This window comes from Suillus bovinus (assembly GCF_016758785.1).
Source record: "Suillus bovinus strain UH-Sbo-P2 chromosome Unknown EDB93scaffold_37, whole genome shotgun sequence".
Classification (NCBI taxonomy): domain Eukaryota; kingdom Fungi; phylum Basidiomycota; class Agaricomycetes; order Boletales; family Suillaceae; genus Suillus; species Suillus bovinus.
Genome location: NW_024542093.1, coordinates 207,979 through 233,116, shown reverse-complemented (window position 1 = coordinate 233,116; position 25,138 = coordinate 207,979). Strand labels below are relative to the sequence as shown.

Here is a 25,138-nt window from a genome sequence, read left to right as displayed (position 1 = left end):
ATGTGGATGCGAGGGAAACTTTATCTGTGTGGGCAATGGTATGTTATTTTGATATTTTGATATCCACTAACCTCAGTGACCACACCAAGCATTCGACTCCCAAGTTGCGTGGACGACACATTTTCGATATCTACTTCAACCCTACTCGACTTGAAGCCGTGTAACATACAGGATCCCATCATCAGGTATGTCCTATGTTTATTCCTTCGTGTCATCTCATTTTGCAAAGTTTCAAGCTGCCTCCCTGAGAGGTCATAAACGTTTGTGCGATCCCGATTCACGATATGCGCTATAACTATAATATACAGTGTTTTTGCTCATCAATGGTGTGAAACGTGCAGTTCGGTCCGGATGATTGGTTCTAGAATGAACTCGACCCTCTCTTAGCTCCACATATTGAGATGAGCGCTATCTTTGGTATCTTGTCACTGAGCAGGAGCACGGGATCTTGATTGTGAACTGATCTCAGCCGTCATCCAGGTTATCTGCCCGGACCTTATCCTATCGCAATCGATCTGTGGATCTCGTTGTGAGGAACTTGCATTTAAGGCCGCGATCACAGCGTGTTTCCGCTGTCGCTCATGCTGCCCCACTCAATCTTTGTCTTGTTACTCACTTTTCTCTTGATGACACAGTGTCCAAACTGCAATGTAGAGGTGCACAATCGCGGCCTGTCCGTTCACCTGAGCCGATACTGCAAGATACGTGATATAGCCACCACGTCAGCTCTCGCTGAGCGGCGCGAGCGCGGGGAAGCTATTTCTGAAGCTACTCGTTTGGAAGATGAACGCAGGCAGGAAGAACAACGTGAAGAAGAGTGGGAGCACCTACGGCAACTACGGCAGCCTCGAGTGGATGTGAGTGTTGTGTGTTATTAGATGTGAACCTGATGTTCATGGAAATATTTGCATATGAACAGGAGGTGCCGGATATTGAAATGGAGCCACGGCCATCAGGGCGTCCAAATCGACAAATCCGCCTCCCCATGCGTTATCGTAATGAAGTCCCAGTCCTACCGATCCCGGCCCCACCTCCCATTGATCGGGACGAGCCTGTATCAGCGCTCGGAGACCCACCAGATATTGAGATGGACTCTGATGACAGATCATCACATCATAGCCATGCAGAGCATCCCGAGTGGTTCTGCACTGATACAGACACATTCGACCTTTTTCGTGAATATCCTCATTCATTTCCAACATATGACCCCGAACATTCAGCCTACTTTGACGCACTTTGTGACTCCTCAGCATTCCAGCATGTTGATGGGGACGCCGATTACGAACGGCCGTGGTATGCTGGCTTCGGACAATCACTCGAGGCAGTCCACCATGATTACTTCGCACCATTCCTTAATGCCACTGTTTTTCGGCTCATGACATGGTTTTACAACTCGTCGATCTCGAAATCACTGCAAGATCTCAATTGTTTAGTCAACGATGTCATTTTAGCGGAGGATTTCTGCCGAGAGGATTTGCTAGATTTCAATGCATCTAGGGAGGCATCGCGTCTTGAGAAGGCCCAACATGACCCTGCCTCCTCGATATTCTCCTCTGATGGATGGCATGAAACCTCGGTGAAGATCCGACTTCCTTGTGAAAAAGACAAGTTCTCCTCTGAAGATTGCGCGCCTGAATTTGAAGTTAATGGGCTTTATTACCGCAAGCCATTGGAAGTGCTCAAATCTGCATACCAGGAGGTTGCAGCGAAGACGTTTCACACAAAGCCATACAAACTATTCTGGCAACCTGACGACGACGAACCTCCAGAGAGGATCATTACCGAGCTGTACACATCTGATGCCATGCTTCAAGAGCATGAGAAGCTCGACTCGCAGCCAAATGAACCAGGCTGTAACCTGGAAACTGTCATTGGTGCGATCATGCTCTGGTCTGACTCTACTCATCTAGCAAGTTTTGGAAACGCTTCTCTGTGGCCGATATACTTGTTTATTGGCAATCAGTCAAAGTATATTCGCGGCAAGCCAACATCATTCGCAGCGCATCATCTCGCATATATTCCAAAGGCATGTCTTTACTATTTGAACTCGAGACACGAACTGATTATGTGTATAGCTATCAGATACTATCCAAGATTTCTACAAGAAGACTTTTGGTCGTAGTGCGACGGGAGCAGTGCTCACACACTGCAAACGTGAATTAATGCAGGCCGTTTGGCACTTCCTACTCGATGCCGATTTTATAGATGCATATCAACATGGCTTTGTTGTCAAGTTCCCTGATGGAGTCTCTCGTCGCGTGTTTCCTCGTTTTTTTACTTATTCTGCTGATTATCCAGAGAAGTCTGTTTTACATCTTACTTGATCGCACCATACTAATCTCCACAATGTCAGGGTTCTACTTGCGTGCATGAAATTCCTTGGAAGGTGTCCATGCCCACGGTGTCTTGTTAGCAAGGACAACATTTTCAAATTAGGGACAAAGTTCGATCGACGACACCGCACCAGAAATTCTCGAGTCGACAATCATCCACGGCGTAGTTTCATTGAACGAGCCCGTGAACTCATATTTGTTCAAGGCTATAGTGTAGTCAGCGCTGCAATTGAGAGAATCGTCGGTACCACCTCTGTGGCACCTATTCGTGTATGTATGATTTGAATCGAGCTTTCAAAGTTTACTAATTGTGAGCATCAGAATGCCTTTTCAGAGAAGTTTTCCAAGTTCGGTTTCGATTTCCACTCGATGCTTGTGCCTGACTTTATGCACGAGTTTGAGTTGGGAGTATGGAAGGCAACCCTTACTCATCTTCTCCGAATTTTGTATTCATATGGAGGTACTGCTGTGCAAGATCTCAATGAGCGGTAAGTCGTTTTTCTCATATACATATGCGTGTCCATCATAATTCAGGTATCGTCTCGTGCCGACATTTGGACGCGATACCATCCGCAAGTTTAGTGACAATGTGTCAGGTCTTACGAAACTTGCAGCGCGTGATTTTGAAGACCTGCTTCAGGTAGGAATATAAGTAATACAACTGCTGTCATGTTGATCAATGCTGGCAGTGTGCAATGCCAGTATTTGATGGTCTTCTACCGGAACCGTTCAACAACTCAATCCTCAACCTTCTGTTTGAGCTGGCCACCTGGCATGCATTTGGGAAGCTTCGCATGCACACAGAGACAACACTCTATCATTTCGATAACTGTACGACACGGCTAGGAAAAGCTCTCCGGCAATTCCGTGACAACACATGCAGAAAATTTGCCACTCATGACTTGCCACGCGAAACAGCTGCTCGTGCACGGCGTCGGCGTCCAAAAGTGTCTAAAGGCAAGAATGCAAGGTCAGAAAGGACCAATATTGATGTTGAAGGTGATGGCCCCTCAAAGCAACACATTTTCAACCTCTCGACTTATAAACTTCATGCTCTTGGAGACTATGTCAGGTCAATCTGGTTATACGGGACCACGGATAATTACTCTACACAAGTAGCAAGTATTGGAATCTATCACATACATTCACCTACTAATGTTGGAATTAGGGTGAACTTGAGCATCGACGAGTGAAGCAATTTTATGCACGGACTAACAAGAACAAGTTCACACAAGGAATTGCAAGACTTCAGCGTCGCGAGCGCATTTTGCAGAGGATGAAAGAGGTGAACCGTGAAAGGGCAGCTGCACAAGAGAATCACGCACAGCCTGAGACTGAAGATCTCCATCCATCTCTTCATTTCGTTGACCAGGAGCCGCTGCCACATTGCTCACCAGAGATCCACTACCAGATGTCCTCGTCACAGAAACATTACTGGGATATTTCTTCCTGGCTCAGAAAGAACAGAAATGACCAGGCCACAAAGGTAGGTCTCTGAAACTCGTAAAATGACAAATGTATTTGCTCACTAGATGTAATTAGAATTTTCTTCCACGTCTCAAAGACCACCTGCTGGGTCGCTTGTCAGGACTGGACTACGATGGAGATGAGACTTCATTTAGTGCAGTGCAATGAAACTCTGTTGCAATTATCAACAATCGAATTTATTGTCACAAAGTGCTTTGTGTCAACTACACTACCTATGACTTGCGGCGTGCTCAGGACTCCCTCAATCCCCGCACACATGCAGACATCATGGTTCTCGCTTGTGACCAGGAAGACTCCCATCCATACTGGTATGCTCTAGTTATTGGAGTGTTTCATGTCAATATCCGCTACATGAGACCAGGTGCACGTCCCTCTATAAAGTGTGTCGACTTTTTGTGGGTCCGCTGGTTTGCCCGCGATATCACTGCACCAACAGGTTGGGCAGCAAAACGGCTGCCATGAGTTGGGTTTTACGATGGAGATGATGAATCAGCATTTGGGTTCCTCGATACTGACCTCATCGTTCGCGGTGTTCAACTTATCCCAGCCTTTCGGCATCTACATACGACTGCACTGTTGGGACCATCCATTGCACGTCAAGCAGCTGACAATGATGAGGATTGGGACTGGTACTGCGTCAACATGTCAGTTATTTCCCACTAACAACATGAATCGAATCTGATAAATTAGCAGGTTCGTTGACCGAGACATGTTCATGCGCTTCCGTGGAGGAGGTGTGGGGCACAAATCCACGTGAAGAGAGACATCATGCCTGCTTGATGATCGTGATGAGTTGGATAGGATCCCCTTCCAAAGAGAGAAAGAGCACCATGGATCAGAATTTAATGAGGGCTCTGAAGAAGACGAGGATATGGATGAGGATGAGGGGAGTGGCAATGATTGCGAGGAGGAAACAGATGATAGCGGGGAGGAGACAGACAGCATGGATGACGAGGATGGGGATGAAATTTCAGCTACCTTTGAAGCGATGGTAGACGACACTGTTGCCGACGAGATGGATGAATATGGATACTCTGGCCTTGACCAAGTCCTTGATGAGGATGGTGCAGATGAAGACACCAACAAGATTGATGACTTTGGTCCAGAAGATGGGGAGGATGTGATGAACGAGTTTGAGGAGGATAGCTTTGCAGACTTGTAATTGACAACAGTGCATGACAAGATAGCTCAGAAAATTAGCTCTGTTATTTCTAAAGTAATTTACATGCGGCCTGAATCACAGGATGGGTTGGGTCGTAGATGAAATGAGTACAATCAGGTAGTGGGAATCAAAATGCTTATTGAAATGCGCGAGGATTAATGATCGTCAGCAGTCAGCTTCGTTCCAGCAGTGCTGAAAGATCTTCTAGTTGTCGCTTTTTCTCCTCTGGAGTAAGAGTAGATGTGGGTGGAGCTAGAGCTGGCTAAATAATGGGGTTAAAGCGGGCCAGGCATTCTTGAATAGCTTCGATGCGACCTTCAATGTGAGCCCTATGTAGAGTTAGCAGTGTTCACTAGTGAAGCATCTGGGCTGCGACGACGACTCGTCAACATTATGGAAGAGCACAAGAAGCAGGCAAAGGAGATTGTCGAAGGTATTGAATGTGAATGGATTCGAGGACACTCCTAAAATCAGTGGGTGCAGACGGCACAAGAGTAGATGTGGGTGGAGCTAGAGCTGGCTGGGGTTAAAGCGGGCCAGGTGTTCTTGGATAGCTTCGATGCAACCTTCAATGTGAGCCCTATGTAGAGTTAGCAAGAAAATTTATATAGCACCAGTTTGCCGATATGATGATGATGACGACAAAGTGCGAATTGTGCATATGGTTTTTCAAAGTCAGCTGGCAAATGCCAGTCAACAAACAACACGTCAAATAAGACATATTTACCCCTTAGTCCTTGACCCTTCACACATCATGTCTTTGTGTCGTCATCCTAACACATCTTCAAGCTCCTCTGATCCCCCTGAATGGTCGGAGTCACCAGAACCATCAAGGCCCAGCAAACGCAAGCACAGGCAGTCCTCCAGTGACACCAGCACCAACGACCTCATAAATTCCATATCGTCAGGCTCTCGGAAGCACACAACAAGGTATTGTAATTTGAATTGTGGGATGAAATTTTGACCTTTGGTGGCAGGAAACATGAAGATTCGAAAACAGATGACACAGAGCTATACCGAAATGCAGGAAGGAAGGCTTTGAGCCTTCTGGATACGTTCAGCATACCTTCTGCAGCCTTCAAGACCGGTCTTCAATTTGACTGAGGTGGTAAGCACGACCCAAAACAGTATGTACCTTATATCTATCTCACAATACAGCTAACTCGTTACTGTTACAATAACATTTACTCCTATTCTATTTTTCTTTTCTTGTAACCATGCTGCCGACTCTAGACTCATCTAGACTCGGCTATTCTCTTATCAAGTGGGCTATCCGCACTTCTCTTCTCTTTGATTGTAACATAGATACTATCCTGCGCTGCATGGCGGTTTCACCTATCTTTGCTATCTTGATAGGTTGTACTCTTTTTCCTATCTCTGTTACCATTCTTGTCACGGCTATGCCGCTCTCTTTTACCTATATAAACCCCATGTACCATAGCTATATTCCTTAACTTAATCTACTGGGTTCTCCCCTTGAAACCTGATCTACTAAGGTCTCCACCCTTAGTAGCCTGAACTCTGATTCTAAGACAGTCACTCACTGTCTTAGCCTGAAACCCTTGATTGCGGTAGAAGTGCTAAAACCACTCGCCGCTGATCCTGCATAGAAGCCACGGCTCGTGCAGTAGGAACCACCAGAAACCTTCCTTGTATTAGGAAGGCCGACAAACTGTTCGCCCGACAGGTCTATCTTGACCGGCAACAGCAGAACTATCCCAGTCGTAACAGTTACAGACCTGAAGATGTCACCAATCGGCATTTGTTACTGTACAATGGCGTCATCGACTATGTTCCTGGTCTTGACAGCGAGCTCGACCACATATCAAGCAAAAAACTCAATGTGATCATTGCAATGGTGACTATATGCGCATATATGCGCTTGTTTTTACTCAAATCTGACCCTAACAACTGATCTTTTGCATGGCAGGTATCGAAGGGTATGAGTGATGGCAGATCCGCAGATCTGAGCTCTGTCAAGCACAAGGGCCTGCAATACATTGGGCTAAATATGTATAGTAAGGCCGATGCTCTTGACCTGCCAGTTCCAGAAATCGAGGATAAGTCAATGCGTGGGCTCAATCACCCGCAGTTGGCCTGTTTACTTTGCCCTCGGAAGAAATTGGATTGGTTTGATGAGGATCCTGATTCGTATGTATGTTTTACTTTTCATTGTTTGTACTAATGTCACTATGTTCAGCGCTATGGCTGCCTTGCAAGCTGGCGAAATCACCTTGACGGCACACAACTGGCCAACATTCTTTTATGAACACAACATTTACAATGCTGCTGAGAAGACACACGGCCTGTTTCGAAACCATATTGTTCTGAGGGTGCATATTCATTTTTACACTGTCATTTATTTATAACGAAGTTACTATAGTTTTATAAACATCTTTTTATTGGACCATCATCCATCATGAACGACTCATCAAATGTTCGCAACTCTGCGAAGCCATCCAAAAATTGTGCATGGGGACTGACGGCTGTTAACAAATACATCATCGCATATGTTCATATTATCGTAAGTTTAGCTCTTTTGCTATTGATATCAATACCTCTCTCATGAACCCATAGACATACTTTACAATCAGCAGCACGCAGCACTGGACACGGTGTATCAGCGACATGGACTTGGATGAGCTCCTCTGGGCCATCATTGAAATGCTAGACGACGATGATGATCCATGGGTCAAAGACACCCTTGCATGGTGGAACAGGTACGTTTTTCTATCTGGTTAGTCTAGTGCTAATACTTTACAGGCACCTCAAACCAACCAAGGACAACTCGCACTCAGCCAAACTTATGCGAAAGGAAAGCGAGGACGACATCGCGCAGATTCGTGCTTAGTGATGTGCAAGGCCTGGCTCGGCTCGGCTTGATAGGGCTCAGGCTCCTTCAGATTGCAGGCCTGGCCCTCCCCAATGGCTCAGGCTTTGTCAGGCTCGGCTTAGGGCTCAGGCCTCGGCTTCATATCACAATAGTGCTACAACATGTCTAATGATTGAACAAATACATCTTCGTCATCAGAATCTCGCTGCACTTCTTCATCATCCAATTCTTCACCCAATACATCCAGTAAGTCACCCATCTGAGGCTCAGGCTGGTCCAAGTCTCCATCACCCTCAGTAACAATGGAAGGATCCTCGCGAAACAACAACCCTCATCTGATCATGCATTTGAGGCACTGAAGTGCCTCAACAATATCAGGTTTCAGACAGTTACGTCGCTTACTAATTGTGATCCCTGTGGACGAGAAAGCTTGCTTGCTCGATACAGAGGTTGCCATTATGGAAAGGAAGTCGCGGGCAAGTGATGCCCACACAGGGTAGCGTGGGGAGTTGATACCCACCATTGAATAATATACAGAATAACTACGTAGAAATATGAATCAAAAACTCACCCGATGCGCAGCCTCCTGATGTCGGCGCAATGCTGTCACTTCGTTCACAAATGGCACCTGGCATTTGTGAGATTTACTAAGATAACAATCAATTAAAGATTCATAAAAAAATGAAAAGGACTTACCTGCAAGCATGACAGTCTCTGTATTTCTTGCCGTCCTTGAGATATGGAACAGAGAACAGTGCGTCGATATCACGACTGCGCCGCTCTCGTCGAGGCTTGGACGGTTCATCAATACCCGTGACTTCGATATCGGTAAGAAAGCCTTCCGCATCGACTGAATCGGCATTAGGTAGGGGTACTACAATCATTTGCTAGTGAGTTAGCGTGATAAGAGGACAACATAAATGTACCTTTCTTTTGCCATTTTTTCGGTGGTTTCACTGACACTGGGGGGTCTCCTTCTTCCAAGTCGTCCTCGTCAGAAGCAGGAGGCTGTGCAAGGTCAACATCCTCGGCATCAGGACTTTGTGCAACCTGTTTTCGTCCTGTAGGAATTGTCAATGGGTTGCAGTTAGTAAAGCACATAAAACTAAAAAAAAACTTACCTTTGATGAGCCGTTTGTTGGTATGGGGGCTCACCAGCTGGATTTTGTCGTTGTCAGCCCCATCTAAGTCAGTAGGGTCCAAGATAACAGCAGCGCAGTTTGCGATATGAGCTATTCTGTGGGAAAGAAGCTCTTGATCAGCTGCATTGTCCGCACTAATCACCTTTGCTGATGGCACAGCAACCCGTTTAGGACGTGGCGCAGGCGCTTCCTCAGTGTCGGAGTTGATGCGTGGCACCATTGGAAAATAAGGTTAGCTGGGCGATCAGCAAAAAAGGAGGGGTGATCCTGTAGTACGGACTGAAGAAACTATGCAGTTTCTCGGATATCACCGCAGGTCATAGATACTAGATTTGGTTGGCTGAAAGCCAGGGCTCAAAGGCCCGGCCCAGGCTTGAACAAACCTGAGGCCAAGCCTTGAGCCTACATAGGCCGCACCCTAAGGCCCGGCTAGGCTCGGCCTAAGTCGGCTGGGCTGGGCCCGGCCCACGGCCTGAAGCCGGGCCTTGCACCATCACTATTTGTGCTCAACGAGCTGCACGCCGTTCTGCTTTAGCTAAGTCAAATGGTATGCGATGAATAAATATATGATACTGCTACTGATATTTAATTCTTAGCACTGTCACGTCCAGGCCACCCTAATGAGCTTCAAGAGCCCTCAACAAGTGGCAAGCGCACCCGCCCTGTGGAGCACCGCCCTGAAGAGGATATCCCGCGCGCGCCCAAACAAATTTGGCAAGCAAACGAGGACCTCGACTCACCGCGTCCTCAAAAGGGCAACACTCGGCGCCATGCTTCAGCTTACGACAATGACAATGACAATGACGAAGAGGTTGCAGCGACACTGCTGAAACAAGCCCACCCTCAACTGGATGGGCAACAGCAGCCACTGCCTAACCAGTCCCTGCCTCAGCACCATCATGGCGTAATCTTTTCGGACAACGAAGAAGACAAACTGGTACCAGCTCGAAAACCAACTTACCGCTCAGAATTCGATGCTCAGGAACGGCTCGGGTCTGACCCCCACGTCCCCAGGCCATTGCCACCAAAGTTCAAGCCTCAGTACTCCATTGAGGTTGCTGACCACAATACAGCTCCTGCCTCAATGCGAGCAGGCCATAGCAGACCCTTCAGTCATTTCCAACATAGAACCCTGGCTCCGGACATGCAAAAAGGCTGTAGAATCCATGCCAGCCAGTCACCGGCCGGTAGACATAGGATCAGTGCTGGCCAGTCTGTCTAGGAATTCTAGTAATAGCATTCACAAGCATATTGCAATCACTATACAATATGCAGAACCTGTGCTGGCCAGATTGTATAGTATATTAGTACAGGATGAGCTTATTGGATAATGTTCGGGCCAGCCTAACATTTACAGAGGGTGATATTAGGGTGGCCATTCAGTCAATATCCTACTTACATATATAATATGTGGATTTGCTAATCTACATATCTACCTATGACTATAGATAATGCTCGGCCTGTATGTCCTGAGGTGACATAGAAGGCTAATGGCCAGGACTTAAGGACTAGTCATATATGTAGACTACCAATATATGCTAGAATTAACAAATCTGGCCAGCTTGTCTGTGGGGCCATGTGGAGCAATGACGGCTGCTGTGTGGTGTATAAAAAATTATTGGGCCTGGCCAACATGCCTATTGCCCACATAGAGGGATGGTGGGCAGGATGTTATAAACTGACCCGGCCAGCACGTTGGCTATGTGGCCTAAGAGCATGGCTGGCCATTCAATGTAGATAATTATTAGACCTGGCCGACATGTCTATGGCCCACGTAGAGGGATGGCGGCTGGGCTGTTATAAATCTAAAGGTGGCACAGCCAGCATGGGTTTTACATAGGCTACAGACCAGACAGGCCATTTCATGTACTATAGAATAAACTTACCTGGCCAGTTTGCCCATGAGCCATGTAGATGGATGGTGGCCAGGTCTGTTGAATAAATGTTTTAGTGTACAAGAAAATTATTAGGGCTGGCCAGCTTACCCAGTCCTATGTATAGAACCTATGCTGGCCGAGCCAGCTTGAGAAGATATTACACCCTGGCCACCATCCTTCTACATGGCCCAAGGGCAAGTCGGCCAGCCTTAATGATTTTCTTGTAAGCTGAAGGTAGTCTATTCTATGGTATGGCCAGTCTTGATCAATGCTACATGACACAGACTTCAGCTAGCAAGAGTAATGTAATTTAAGTAGGTACTATGTATGTACTGGTCAGCCTAAATACTACATTGTGCAAGGTCCAGATGGCCAGACAATATTTTTCAAGTCTACATCGGCCAGCCACAATACTACTTGCCACAAAGTCGAGCTGGTGGTAGTAACAAATTCCAGCCTACACAAGACTACCTGTTACAGACACAAGCTGGCCTTAGTTCAAGTACATACTGGCCAGCTGCAATGCTATGTACCATATACTCTAGCTGGCCGTAGTAACATTATTCCAGCCAACACTGGCCAGCCTCAATACTACGTGCCACAGGCATACAACGGCCAGGTAATATTATACACACACCTACAAGCCGGCCGTACTAACATTATGTCCTCACACTGGCCAGCCTTAAACCTGTGTGGCACATGAAGTAGTCGATGGACAACAGTAACATTGATGAAGTATGCATTATGTTGGAAAAAAGTATCAAATCATGATTAGCAGCTTGTCCTTGAATTTTTCCTCAGCTTCTGCTGCGAATGCTTTCCACACCAGTACCTGTTTATGGGCATATGGTTGATGACCAGGTATGGTAGCTTGGTGCCATCGTAGTTGCCATTTTTCCTCTTGGGATTTGAACCAACTGACTGTCCACCCCATTTCGTGTTGAACCAGACTTAACTCCTCCTCCCACCTGTTCCATCTTGCCTTTGCCTTCAACCAGTTCACTCTGTAGACTAAATATATTCATTTAGCTGCATTCAAGTACACTGATATACTAAGACTCACATTCATCCATCCAAGTGTCTGTTTGATCCTTCTTTCCATTGTTAACCCTCCAAAACCATGCAAGTTTGTCTGAACCCTGGCCGAATCTATTCTCTTCTGTCACCTCCTTGTCAATACTAAGCTGTTCAGCTAGTATTTCTTGATAAACAGTTTCTAGAGATTCTCGATCCATGCCAAGTCTCTCCATAGCTGATTTTGCCCTTTGATAACTTCGGACATACTTGTCGATTTTGATATGACAACATTGAGCTTCTTGCTTGGATCTTGTCCCAGTCCACACAGAATCAGCACTTCGAAAGTGTTGACGGTAGATGACAGCCTTATCACCAAGAGCCAACCAAATTTTTTCAAGGCAATCATTGGCTTGACCTTGTCTCAGCTCCAATTCCTCTGCTTGAAGGGCTAATAAATGAGCCGAAGTGACTTGATCATGAGGCACTGATGATGGCATCCAGAGACCCATATCTTCTGCTGAAATTTCGTCATCCACCAATTCGGAATCATCTTCAAGGTCAGCAACATGAGCCTCCCAGTCATGCTCTTCATCTTCTGCCCAGCAAAACCTAGCATCATCTTTGTGCACTGTACCTGCTTCCAGCTCTATTCCCTCTGTCATAGCATCAGCAGTTTCATGGAATGCAGTTATACGAGCTGATAGTTTCTGTTGTTTCTCTTGCAGAGTAGCCTTCTGAGCAGCAGTGGCATCAGATGGGAGGCGACGAAACTCTGATTGTAACCCATCCCTAACATAAATGTGGTCATGCTTTTATGATTGAATCACTTATGACGTACTGGGCATCCTCAAGATTAATGCCTTGAATGATCCAAGATACTGTTCCTAATCTTCCTGTTTCGGCATTCTCTGCTTCAGTTAATCTTAGTCGAATCTCAGCCATTGTAGGGGCTTCAGAATTATAATGAAAAATATTGGTTAGCCATTATTTGCACTGGACAGTAGTAGTGATGAATTACCTTGATCAATCTTGAGCTGATAAATGTCAAGATATTCCCCTCGTTCCTCCATAGCCTTCTTTTCATCATTTTCCCATATAGCAATTTTTTCGTCGTCCAATGAGTGTGTTAGCTCATCAAAAGGAGACTTTGTATTGTTAATTCCCTTGATGGCTCGTTTATACTTTTTCAAGAGAGTCTTGACTGTTCTATCATGATTAATCGATTCTGTAATTAGAAACAAAATATTTACCAAGTCCAACTAGTTTCTTCCAATTGGAGTCCCGCATGTGATCATCCAAAATTTCCTGTTGGTGGTATTGACTCATTGAATGAGCAGTTGGTGATATCTTATTGAAAGATGCCCAGAGAGTTTCTAGAATTTCTCCATCTACTTGACCTGCCCCTTGAAGAAAATTGAGACTAAATCTTGCAAAACATGGAAGTTTATGCGCGCTGAGATGGAATTTACCAACAGCGGCCAAAACTCAATTATGTTCAGGTAGGGATAATCCTGGGCAGTTGGCTACACGTTCTGCAAAATGAATGCACCACTGACAGCCTACATCATAGATGATAAGCGAGGTATCAATGTCATGAGAATGATGATTGATAGCATTGCATATTGAGTAGTCAACGTTCATGTGGCTACCGCCCCATATGAGCTTGTTGAAAGTCTTGAATCTCATAATCAAAACATACCGTTCACCTTACCGTTCACCCTTCTGAAAGTCCACCACTGCATGAGGAACAAAACATCCATGACGTGCACAAGCAGTGGCAGCTACACCAGTTGCTCGAAGATTGCTTCTGTTTGTGTTGGCAGCATTGACTGCACGGTGATTACTGCAAGAGGATCTCTTTGATATATACCTAGTCAGGAAGACAGATGTGGCAAAACCAAAATAACATACATCCTTGCTCTCCATAGCCGATGACAAATGAGCCTGGTACCCAGCCTCTGTCACCATATACCCTAGACCATCAGAGAGGGAGACATCGAGATGAGGTTGTCTCATATTCATATGTTGAGCCATGAAGTTGCCATCCACAACATATCTCTGCATGATCAACCAGCTATTCAAATAGGAGTCAGTATGATTTTGATTAAGAATTGTAGATGGGCAACTTGTAGGAGTAAGCCAGTCAGTCAGATTAAGCATGACCGGCCGGGTGGGGTTTGCCACACGTAGGAGCCATGCTGGCCAGCCAGTCAGTCTGATTAAGCATGACCGGCCGGGCGAGATTTGCCACACGTAGGAGTCATGCTGGCCAGCCAGTCAGTCTGATTAAGCATGACCGGCCGGGCGAGATTTGCCACACGTAGGAGTCATGCTGGCCAGCCAGTCAGTCATGATTAAGCATGACCGGCCAGGGTGAGACTTGTCCACACATAGGAGGTGTGCTGGCCAGAACATATATGCCACACATAGGAGTAGGAAATAGATAAATCACTTGCCTTGGATACTTATGCCGCCAATGAAGTGGCATATTAATTCCAGGCTGTGGACAGGCAGCACAAAATAAAGCCAGGTTACCAGGCCCAGGCTTGACCAACGAACTATGTCCAAATCCAAAACGTTTTCGATTCATCAAATCTCTCCATTGACGAGACACCCTCATCAGTTCACGATACCGATCCTGAATCAAACAAGATGTATCAATGAACATCCATGTAAGATAAGTATGTCTTACTGGCACAGTATCTGGGAAAGCATTATTAGTTAGCCGTCGAAGCTTTTGGAAGAAGCTTGATGCAGATGTCTTGCATTCAAGGGCATCAATCAGAAAATTGTCGAGAGCATCAAAGGTGAAGGCAGTTCGAGGCCGGGATATACTGGCTGGAAATAATCCTGCTTTGAGCAACTGCAAGTATTGTTGCAGAGATCCAGGGCAATGACACCAGAGTATGTTGTGTGTAAATACTCCAGTGGAGTGGACGATGGTTAAGGACGTGGTTGGTGGACTTGTTTCACTGGCAATATGAGATCCAGTGCCCTCGCCCTGCTTGTCTATATGCACATCCAAATCCTCCCATTCCCAAGAGCCTTGAGAGGATGGACATGGACGACCCCCGTGACCCATATGCCATAGATAACCCATCTGCTTGAGGGATGTGTCACCGAAGCATTTTCCGTTCCACTGTTGCATCTTATGAAAGGGTAATGATTTATGGGCTTCGAGAATACATGCACGGCACCATGCATGGTCACCACTGCAAGTCAAGCACCAGAATAAACCTTCGTGACTCTGACAACGTTCGCAGAGCCCTCCGTTGGCCAAATCTTCTGACTCCAGGATAACATCCAGGAATAAATCACGGTAAAGGAGATATTCGTCAATGAAGTCATTCTGAGTCTTGAATTAAACAGATTCAGTCAGTGATTTTTTTTATTTGACTAGATGAACCTGCCTTAGTTTGTCGTCTTGGAATTTCTGTCTCTGTGTATAACATGAAATCTCCATCAACCTCTCTCACAAAATCTCCTGGAATGCCATCTTGTCCTTTATGATGGTGCTTAACTCTCTTGTGTGGGCTAGAGGCAGGAGACGGCCCAGTATCATACCGAGGATCAGCACAAGATTCCACCCATGTTGATTTCCTATTTTTCTTTGTAATCTTTTTGTGAGTCACATACTGAACATCCAAGTCCTTCCCATGGGATAATTGACCTCGGTTTTTGAAGGAGAAAGTACTGGACTTGAGACGGGATTTTTTCTTCCCAGACATGATAGTATAACTTGCACTCCAGCCAGAGAATGTAAAACTTTGTCAACTAGCGCTAGCAGAGTTAAAAAAACTGAAATCCCAATTTGATCCGCCCTGATCTGACCATGAGATCTCCCTATATCTCCCTATATCTCCCTCCTGACACGTTTCCTAGGTCTATGATCTGTATCACGACTTCCCAATAGTTGTAAAAAGTCCATCTGAACTGGAAATGCTGGCTTAGACACCCCTACTCGATCATGAACCTTATCCTTCATAAAATGTGCAACAACAAATCTTTCTCCAATTTTCCAGGGACCAACAGAGTGCTCCAAAACCTTCCCACATATTTAAGAAATAGTTCAATGAAGAAATAATAAGGTTCGTACCTTGCCCAAAATACTTACTAATGTTCCAGGGAAATAATCAAGTTCTGCTTCTAGATCTTCGATTCGAAATGTTGCCTTGTGCCCAATGCCAAAACTGGCTAGGAGGTCGTAATGAGACGAGGCCCCACCAGCATCACGGTGACCCAAAGTAACCCGATTAACAATAAGCTCTAATCCCGAAAAAATAGATGGCCATTGAGATGTTGGTGCAGTTTTTTTAGACTGCAAAGTGGCACTCGATACCTTCGAGGCTGCAGCTAAGCCTGCCTCAAATAGTTCAGGAGCAATGAAAGCTGTTATGGCATTAAAGAACAATTCTGTGCCAGAGATGACCTTTAGCCATTGTTGAACCGAGTTGGAGGAATAGGACGCGGATGTTACTGAAGGATCTTGAAGCCTCTAAATTACCGATCATGTGAGTCACTTGATGTCAATATAACCCCAGAAATGATATTAAGTTACCTCGCGTCTTTGCATGAAATAAGCAGGTGAAACAGTGACCCGTCCTGCTCCAAATGTCCCCCCTCCCTCTGGCATATGAAAGCCTTCTGAACGCCAAGAGTGTTTCTTGTCAGTTACTGATTTACCAACTGGTATGGATTTCAGTAGATAACCTCGAAGATCCATGGTAGCGGTGTTCATCAAATCCTTAATTAATTAGACTCATCACCAAGGAAATTTTGAAATTAAGAAGCTCACCACTCGGCTACCAGATAAAATATTAGGGAGGTACCAGACCAATATCTTGCCATGATTATCAACAATCATAGCTGGTTCTGAAATTCTCCCTAGTACAGTCATTGGAAAATATTTTCTTAGTTTTTCCTGCTGCGTTGATGGGATGCCACTTGGCTGGCTATGGGAGGATTTCACCATGTCAACGTAACGATCAACATCCCATGTGACATAGTCTATTTCACGGATGTCAACTTCTTCATTTAGTAGGGTTTTACAAACAAGGGCTTACAAGGATTAGTCATTGCATGTGCAATAGTCAAAGATGCACGATGTATTTCATATTCTGTCACTAGATAACAACCATGACCTGCTGGCTCTGCTGACAAACAAGAATTCAGTTGCAACCGAATCCTCATACTTTGTCTATTAGCTACTGCCATCATAATAGACTGATAAGTACACATACCGCGCCTTTTGCAGTAGATGAGGTTGGAGAACACCACCTTTGAAGACAGGCACTGCAGAAGCTTCCTTCATTATTTGCTTGATCTCTGAACTCAGCAAGGCATGAAGGTTTCTTGACTCAGGCCCTAATGAGGCCATGACACAATTAACTTGAACTACAGTGCACTGCGCGGTGAATTGGTTCAACCTGGTTCCTCGGCTCAAAAATTTCATATTAAAATTTGATCTGCATTAGGTTTGATGAATTTGATGACTCAGAGTTGACCCGAGTTTCATTTAGACTCAAATGAGTCATTAACCCACGAGTTCAATTACCAAGCTTCTTGAGTAAGGTAAGGAGAGACTGAATAATATGGAAAGACCACAATGATAGAGTGCATTCAAGGGTATATATATTTTAGAGATATAAGGCAAAAGGAGCAACTTGGACTACAGTGGACGGTGAATTAGTTCAACTGCCTCGGCTCAAAAATTTCATATTTGATCCGAATTAGGTTTGATAAATCCGGAGTTGACCCGAATTTCATGTAGACTCAAATGAGTCATAACCCCACAAGTTCAATCACCAAGCTTGAGTAAAGTAAGGAGAGACTGAATAATATGCAAAGACCGAAATGATAGAGTGCCTTCAAGGGTAGATATTTTCATCAGATATAGTCTCGAGCTTAGAGTCCATGTCAAGAGAAATCCTTGAGTGATCAAGTCAAGTGTGCAAATTATCATTGTCAGTTTTGAACCCTCATAAGACTTTTCCTGCCTTGATCTCAACAATCATTGTTGCGATTACATGAAATGCATCTTCTTCGCCAGGTTTGCATGCTTGTCCTTGAAATTCTTTCTCCAGCAGTCGAGGTCGAAATTGTCATTGTTGCTTGAGATGGTGGCGGCGTCGAAACCCATGGCAGGATTGAAGTGGAATGCGCCACGCACACAGACGATCTATCGAAATGTTAACAAGATGCTATCATATATTGAGTATACTACTCAAAACTCAGAATCCTGACATTAACATAGGTATACTACTCAGACCCAGATCCAGTTCATAGGACGATACCTTGTTTCCTTTAAAGGACTTTTTCCACGGTCACGTGACTTTTCAGAGCGGCAAAAATTGACTTTTTAGAGACATGTATAGCAGGACAAAGTAGTACACAAACAATCAATTACAAAGACTTTCATAACGCAAACCACATAAAGAAAAAATTAGGGAAGTGTACGGCTTCAGTGAGGGGGCCCTCCTCACCAAAGCCGTACACTCCAAAGAAAGTCTACAAAGTAAATTTAAGACCCTGCTGAACAATTAGATATAGTTATAATCAAAGCAAGGCACTTAGCTTTCAAAGTCATATTGTGACAAAGTCCTGTAAGATTTATCAGCGAGAAATGTTTTTGAGTAGTATGTGGACTTACAGATGATAAAAATGTCGCCCAACATCAAATATGGCACTGAGCTTCTGAAATTTATGTTGCGTCAAAGTCTTGTGAGACTAGAAATATTTCCAAGTCAGATGTGACTTAGGTGTGAATAAGTAAAAATCACCGCTCATCGTGAACACAAATGGCATGCACCACACGCAAACCACAGGCAAGCCCCCATAATCAAGAGCGGGAGCCACTCACAAGTGGCATGCACCGCATGTCAGCCCTCAGATCCCAAGCCCGCAGATTTAAGAGCGGGAGCCACTCATAAGTGGTATGCACTGCATGTAAGCCCTCAGATTCCAAGCCCTCAGGTTCAAGAGCGGGAGCCACTCACAAGTGGCATGCACCGCATGTAAGCCCCCAGATCACCCACTACCAACAAGCGAGACGCTAAGAAGAGAAGATACACTAGAGGGAGATAACATCAGCATGCAGTAAAAATGAATGAAAGACTTACCAGAGAGACATAAAAAAATACTAGAGAGAATGAGAGATTAGCAGGCAGTGAACAGAAAGAAACACGAACTTGAGAAAAAATCCTGACACCGAATCTAACCGTGGGAGAGACATGAAACAAGACACTGGAGAGAGAGAAAGGTTAGCGCACAGTGAACCGAGTGAAGGACGCACCAGAGAAAAGAGTAGAACTAAAGAGAGAAATTAGCATGTAGTGAATGCAATGAAAGACTTACCATTGAGCAGCGCACAGTGAACCGAATGAAGGATGCACTATAGAAAAACACTAGAGCTAAAGAGCGAAATCAGCGCGTGGTGAACTAAGTGAAAGACTTACCATTGAGTGGGAGACGCTAAGTGGCTGTAGAGATAAACATTAGCAAACAGTACACAATGAAGAAAAAACTTACTGCGCATGAAAGTTGACATTATGGTAGATCCTTTGGATCCTTGCAGGCTGCAGCCCTGCAAGGACCCAAAGGGTACCATAGAATTAGCGTGTATCGTAGATTAATCAAAAAAGAAAAGGTGTGTAGTGTGAAGATGGGTGGAAAGAGCAAAGTCAACAGCGCGTTTGAACTTTGAACTTTGAACTTTGAACCAACGTGTCTATTTGGTGTTGTTTGTTGTTTGGATGTGTTTGTGTCGCAAACTTGTGAACTTGCAAGTCCAGCGCGTCTACCGTTTGTAGTCTCAATATTAATACTATACCATTGTTCTCAGCGCATTACCATTGTTTCTGCCTTTCGCGTTTACCCAGCAGCAGCCGTCATACCAGCATCTGCGATCCCAGCACCCACGACTACGCCATGCCCCCTCGGACCAAACAAACCTGCAAGAAGTCGACTGGTGGTGTGGCACCTCATGTCACCCTCAACCTACCTGGTGCTGTTTCGACCATTTCAAGGGTAGAAGTGGGGACTGTGAGGATTGAGGAGGAGGAGAGAAAGGACCACAACAATGTGCGTAATTAACGTTATCTTTCTTCAACATTTCAACTAACTACATCTATCTACATCTACCTACAGTTCTGTCTTGTTTGTCGCGACAGAGCAGTGGACGACTACCACTTGTTCATGTGTGACTCGTGTCCACGCACTATGTGCTCCAACTGCTTGCAGATCACGCCACGTCACCAGGACGTTATTTCTGGAGTCGGCGTCACATTCGTCTGCATTTCCTGCCATGTCCTAGCGCAACATCATGGCCGCGGCTCCCAGAATCCTTACTTCGTGAGTCCCTAACCTTTGTTTTCGGTTTATCCTTGTTGTATTGATTCAATCATGTGTATATCGACTACAGGGATTTTACCGCGACGGGAAGCCCGTTTTCGACACATTCCTTCAGATCCGCGGGGCGCTTGAGTTGTCCCACCAAGCACAGGTTTTGTCTGAAACCGTGCTATTCATCCATCTTAACCTCATCGACAATGACACGATGGGCGGCCCTTTCAAACTCTCGCACAATTTTCTCCTGCCTTACTTTCCTGACGGCGGAATCGTTTTTCGTGAGGTCATCTTTGACGTCGGCTCTGATTCGAAGATCGTCAAGTTTCATTCTATGGTCAACAAACTCGTCCTCAAACTCTTGGCTTTCCCTGGCGGTTGGAAATGCATTATCTTTGGGGTCTCCGACCATACCGACAATGACTTCGGCGACCCCTTTGTAGGCTACAAGGGCAAGAAGAAAACTTATATTTCGACTCCAGTCAATACTGTAAGTTCGTTTGTTTAACTTCGCACATGTACTGACCGTCGGAAACAAAGTTTTTGGACATTGTGCTTGGTCCTTTCAAGGATCTCATCAACCTTGCTGTTGAATCGTACCTATGGTTGTTCTGTTGCGGCGCTATTGTCAACAACTCCGAGAGCTTCGAAAACTTGAAGACCTCAGTACTCCAGTAAGCTATTCTTGATCCGTCTTGTGTCTGACTTAATGTGGTTATACTAGACATCAACTTTCCGCTTCTGTAGCCTTCAATGCAGTACATTTCCAGCCAAGCTTTGCCACACATCTTCTTCTCGCATTCATCGAGCGTGTCGTCATCGAGCGATTCTCTATCAGCCACGCATTCCCTCTTATGCTGAGTCACTCTCTCAACTTGGGTCGGCACTCCGACATTTTTTTGTTTGTGAAGAATTCCGACTCATTGAACGTCATCAAATTTGCATGGACTCATGCTGTGTTTCGCCCTTGGGGGCAGTACCTCCCTGTCCAATGCCCAAAGTGTGGGTGGGTTGACTCATGGACTTCGGTGAACCATCACAAGGTTTATTATTTTGAATGTAAGAATCAGACTTGCACCCAGTCCTTCGAGTTTCATCAACCGGAGAATTTGACAAGAGTTCTTACACATGGTAAATCACCTCAGTCGCAATGGATCCAACTTGCCCTGTAGGCCTATATTTTGCTTGCCCTTCATGTCTTATATCTACATGTCTCTTGTCGCATGTCTACAGTACTGAATCTATTTTGATGTGCTCTCAAATCATGAAGTTTGAAACGTGAATCGATCGCGATCACATGACTTAAACACGATCACATGATCCATGCAACATGTTTGTTGATTGACCGGCCAGCCACACTTAAACACGATCACGTGATCCACGCGACATGTTTGTTGATCAGAATCTTTTGACTGAGATCACCGGCCAGCCGCACTCTCATACATCCTAGTACTGTTAATCCACAGCATTACTTTTTAAAAACAATACCTTCCAGTCATATATCTATGTCTTCAGATTGGACCAGTAGCTTCAGAGCTATCCTAGTCAGTTATCAATCCAAGTTCTTGGCTGCCAATTCAAAGTCAGAGCGGTCTCGTGTGATCAAGAAAATTCGAAAGGCCATAGTTGTAGCTCACAAGGAACAAGGCGAACAAGTGCCTTTGCCAAGTTCTTTGAAGAAGGTATTATTTTTACTGATGTTAGGATATTTGACAGGTCTATTAATACACTACTTGCAGGCAATCAAAAAATACTACGGACGCAAAAATGACGAAGAAGAATCTGATGAGGAAGGAGCTGCAAAGGCAAGGGAGATTAGTGCCCATCCAAAGGAAGCATCTTTCTATAAGAAAATGCTGACCGACTGGGAAGTGGCTCAGAGATTGTTTAAACAAGAAATGGATGAATTTGACAAGGCAGAGCAGGCGAGAAAAGGTGTGAAGGATCCCATCAAGTTTCGTACTCGTCATGCGCGAGAATGGTTCAACAAAATGTCATTGACACAGAAGAAAGAAGTTGATTATGCACAAGAGAAGTGGAACACAGAGGGGGCACCAGAAGAAAGCCAGGTTATGTGAGCTCAGTGAATTTTTTTTGTTAGGGTTTCAAGTCTGACATCAGCTGGCAGGTATCGTAAGAATAATCTCAAGAAAGTCCTTGAAGATTTTTCTGAACAACTCCGTCGAACTATGGGTTGCCACATCGTGATGCTTGTCAGTCACAAGAAATGAGCAGATCAGACATTGAACATCATCTTGTGAGTATTAGGTCGTTTATATATCTTAAAACTACTAAACTATACTCCTCTAGACATGAATCTCAGCCTAGGAATGTCAAAAAAAGTTTCTCCGTCAGCTCAGACGGTATAAAAGAGTGGACTTCAACTGGGTTCGAGTTCTTTGCTGAGTGGGCGAAGGGCGAATTTTGTATAGTTACTATCACTTCATTTTATAAACATTAATTGACCATAAATCAATAGACCCAACAGCTGATCAAGACGACAAGGAAGAGGAGGAACATGGACTACCTGAACTCATTTTGGACGATGAAGGCTATGCCCAACTTCCTTCTCGTGATGGTATCAGACTTAAGGGTCAACAAGAGCTTGTAAGAATGATTTTTCATGCTGCATACAGTAGGTGTCTTCGTCATGAATTTACTATATGCTTGCTGATTGGGTTTGCTTCTGTAGAAGTTTTCACTGGCACTAGTAAGCCCGTGCCCTGGCGTACCATCACTCCTTGTCCGTCACAGTATTTGGCGGCTAGTTCTGTTCCAGATAATCTTCTCATCTGTGACCCCTCTCACATGAGATCGAAGGATATCAATGTCATCTGGAAGTATTGGGAGAGTTGGAGCGTGGCAAAAAAGAGGCTTGTCTCTTTTATCAAGGCAAGACCAATGGACATGAGACATAGTAAAAGGGACAAAGCAAGTTCCAGGAAGATGAAACCATATGACGAAGTTACCTCTGAAGAAGAACAGCATAGTCTGGCTGGACTGGGTGCTACTTTAGCTGTAGTATCGCCAGCTGAGGTTCCACTTGACCGCCGCTTTGAATTTTTAGATGGGCTCAGCACTGATAGCTCTTACCTGAAGCTCGTAGATGCAGTCAAGGATCTGGCTAAAATGACGGAAAATATTGTAAGTGCATTATTAATCTTGGGAATGTACTGATCATAACTCATTCACTAGTCAACACCAAACGAGGAGCTTGAGTTACCTTCATGGGTTGATTGGTGTTGCGGAGAGTCTTACCTTCCAGAGTATTTGCATGGGTCACAGGACATGGTGATGGCCAGCTTGGAGGTATTGACACAGGCCCCAATCAGGTCTTCGTCCTCAGGTGCCCTAGTGGTTTTGGGCCTGGGTTTGATTTTGAGAGACTGTAAACGAGTCATCGAGTATGAAGAAGACAAGGCCCCACCTGGTACCCCCATCTACTTGGCCAGTTCAATCATGGACCTCCAATGTATGATTAAGGTGGACAACACAATCCGTCATACCTTATGCGCCATTGTAGGCCTCATTGAGTTGGCGATGAAGGCTACATCAGGTGACTTTGATGAGGGTGATCAGGAGGAGATGAAGGGAGTTGATGGTGAGAACGTGGACAAGGATGAGGACAAGGAAGAGGACAAGGACGAGGATGAGGATAAGGACAAGGATGAGGATGAGGAAGAGGATAAGGACAAGGATGATGAAGAGGAAGAGGATGAGGAAGAGGATGAGGACATGGAAGAGGACAAGGACCAGGACGAGGAAGATGAGCAGGAGGAGGTGACAGGAGATTTGGATGTGCAGATGCAGGAGGTGGAGAAGGACAACGAGCAGGAACAGGAGGCAGGCAAATCCAAAGGGAAGAAAAGGGTGAGAAACCAGACTTCCTCAGTGAAGACTAAGAAGGCCAGGATTGAAGATGAACCTATTCGTCGGTCAACCAGATCTAGGCAACCATCTAGGAAGAATATTCTTTAGTCAAATATTTGTGTATTGTCTTCGGAGCTGTTAAATATACAATACACTGGTCATTATCCTCTTAGGTATCATACTATATCTGAAGCTGACCCGGCCAGCACATTAGCTATGTGGCCTAAGAGCAAGGCTGGCCATTCAGTGAAGAAAATTATTAGACCTGGCCGACATGTCTATGGCCCACATAGAGGGATGGCGGCCGGGATGTTATAAATCTAAAGGTGGCTCGGCCAGCATGGGTTCTACATGTGCTACAGGCCATGCTGGCCATTCAGTGTACTTTAGAATAAATTAACCTGGTCTATAGTGTTGTCTATCATTTATCATACTTGAGCTTATTATTAGACCTGGCCGACATGTCTATGGCCCACGTAGAGGGATGGAGGCCAGGTTGTTACAAATCTAAAGGTGGTTCGGCCAGCATGGGTTTTACATAGGCTACAGACCAGACAGGCCATTCAGTGTACTTTAGAATAAGGTACTCTGGTGTATAGTGTTGTCTATCATGTATAATACTTGAGCTTACAAGAAAATCATTAAGGCTGGCCAACATGCCTTTGTGCCATGTAGAAGGTTGGCAGCCAAGGTGTGATATCTTCTCAAGCAGATATGGCCAGCATGGTGTTTACATAGGCTACAGGCAAGACTGGCCATACAAGGTACCATAGAATAGACTACCTTATTTAGTGTAGAAAATTATTAGACCTGGCCGACATGTCTATGGCCCACATAGAGGGATGGTGGCCGGGATATTATACATCTAAAGGTGCTCGGCCAGCATCGTGTTTACATAGGCTACAGACAAGGCTGGCCATACCATAGAATAGACAACCTTCAGCTTATAAGAAAATCATTAAGGCTGGCCGACTTGCCCTTGGGCCATGTAGAAGGATGGTGGCCACAGTGTAATATCTTCTCAAGCTGGCCAGCCCTAATAATTTTCTTGTACACTAAAACATTTATACAAC

At 45.0% G+C, this 25,138-nt stretch overlaps 7 protein-coding genes across 7 annotated transcripts; 3 read left to right on the top strand and 4 right to left on the bottom strand.

The window, feature by feature from the left end:
* The first annotated feature begins 443 nt into the window (after positions 1–443).
* Positions 444–3,117, top strand: EDB93DRAFT_530947 (uncharacterized protein). Its single transcript, XM_041456639.1, has 7 exons — positions 444–857; positions 920–2,026; positions 2,076–2,302; positions 2,354–2,603; positions 2,655–2,821; positions 2,930–2,973; positions 3,023–3,117. The coding sequence occupies exons 1-6, from the start codon at positions 582–584 to the stop codon at positions 2,952–2,954; spliced, it is 2,052 nt and encodes a 683-aa protein (XP_041306580.1). The 5' UTR covers positions 444–581; the 3' UTR covers positions 2,955–2,973; positions 3,023–3,117.
* Positions 3,118–5,737: 2,620 nt separating this feature from the next.
* EDB93DRAFT_1251565 (uncharacterized protein) lies at positions 5,738–7,834 on the top strand (the record flags this gene model as incomplete). The annotated part of the gene is made up of 8 exons (XM_041453174.1): positions 5,738–5,913; positions 5,961–6,070; positions 6,594–6,841; positions 6,914–7,134; positions 7,184–7,316; positions 7,367–7,507; positions 7,561–7,703; positions 7,747–7,834. 8 exons carry the CDS (start codon positions 5,738–5,740, stop codon positions 7,832–7,834), a joined length of 1,260 nt encoding a protein of 419 aa, XP_041306579.1.
* A 541-nt stretch (positions 7,835–8,375) lies between these two features.
* Positions 8,376–9,178, bottom strand: EDB93DRAFT_1251564 (uncharacterized protein; the record flags this gene model as incomplete). Its single annotated transcript, XM_041453173.1, has 4 exons — positions 8,376–8,463; positions 8,513–8,690; positions 8,743–8,877; positions 8,938–9,178. The coding sequence occupies 4 exons, from the start codon at positions 9,176–9,178 to the stop codon at positions 8,376–8,378; spliced, it is 642 nt and encodes a 213-aa protein (XP_041306578.1).
* A 2,417-nt stretch (positions 9,179–11,595) lies between these two features.
* EDB93DRAFT_1087402 (uncharacterized protein) lies at positions 11,596–15,171 on the bottom strand (the record flags this gene model as incomplete). Its single annotated transcript, XM_041446039.1, has 10 exons — positions 11,596–11,846; positions 11,899–12,641; positions 12,691–12,802; positions 12,871–13,053; positions 13,103–13,225; positions 13,382–13,497; positions 13,564–13,709; positions 13,764–13,926; positions 14,279–14,490; positions 14,545–15,171. Coding segments are annotated over 10 exons (2,676 nt in total), but the record flags the coding sequence as incomplete, so codon positions are not given.
* A 534-nt stretch (positions 15,172–15,705) lies between these two features.
* EDB93DRAFT_1104901 (uncharacterized protein) lies at positions 15,706–17,229 on the bottom strand (the record flags this gene model as incomplete). Its single annotated transcript, XM_041447453.1, has 5 exons — positions 15,706–15,897; positions 15,967–16,347; positions 16,411–16,596; positions 16,648–16,804; positions 17,093–17,229. The coding sequence occupies 5 exons, from the start codon at positions 17,227–17,229 to the stop codon at positions 15,706–15,708; spliced, it is 1,053 nt and encodes a 350-aa protein (XP_041306576.1).
* Positions 17,230–17,874: 645 nt separating this feature from the next.
* On the bottom strand, positions 17,875–19,398 carry EDB93DRAFT_1104900 (uncharacterized protein; the record flags this gene model as incomplete). Its single annotated transcript, XM_041447452.1, has 9 exons — positions 17,875–18,030; positions 18,335–18,359; positions 18,502–18,578; positions 18,848–18,921; positions 18,971–18,990; positions 19,144–19,160; positions 19,206–19,242; positions 19,307–19,322; positions 19,380–19,398. The coding sequence occupies 9 exons, from the start codon at positions 19,396–19,398 to the stop codon at positions 17,875–17,877; spliced, it is 441 nt and encodes a 146-aa protein (XP_041306575.1).
* Positions 19,399–19,778: 380 nt separating this feature from the next.
* EDB93DRAFT_1104899 (uncharacterized protein) lies at positions 19,779–24,173 on the top strand (the record flags this gene model as incomplete). The annotated part of the gene is made up of 14 exons (XM_041447451.1): positions 19,779–19,931; positions 19,998–20,201; positions 20,272–20,685; positions 20,736–20,869; positions 20,920–21,197; positions 21,711–21,877; positions 21,935–22,269; positions 22,324–22,408; positions 22,436–22,452; positions 22,506–22,621; positions 22,675–22,802; positions 22,888–22,905; positions 22,950–23,339; positions 23,391–24,173. The coding sequence occupies 14 exons, from the start codon at positions 19,779–19,781 to the stop codon at positions 24,171–24,173; spliced, it is 3,222 nt and encodes a 1,073-aa protein (XP_041306574.1).
* Between the last annotated feature and the right edge of the window lie 965 nt (positions 24,174–25,138).

Excerpts from the sequence above, each read along its gene's own strand:
- EDB93DRAFT_530947 (XM_041456639.1), top strand. The coding sequence starts at position 582 with ATGCTGCCCCACTCAATCTTTGTCTTGTTACTCACTTTTCTCTTGATG. Across the intron at positions 858-919 it reads TACGGCAGCCTCGAGTGGAT|GAGGTGCCGGATATTGAAAT; the intron begins GTGAGTGTTGTG and ends GCATATGAACAG. Across the intron at positions 2,822-2,929 it reads GTGCAAGATCTCAATGAGCG|GTCTTACGAAACTTGCAGCG; the intron begins GTAAGTCGTTTT and ends ACAATGTGTCAG.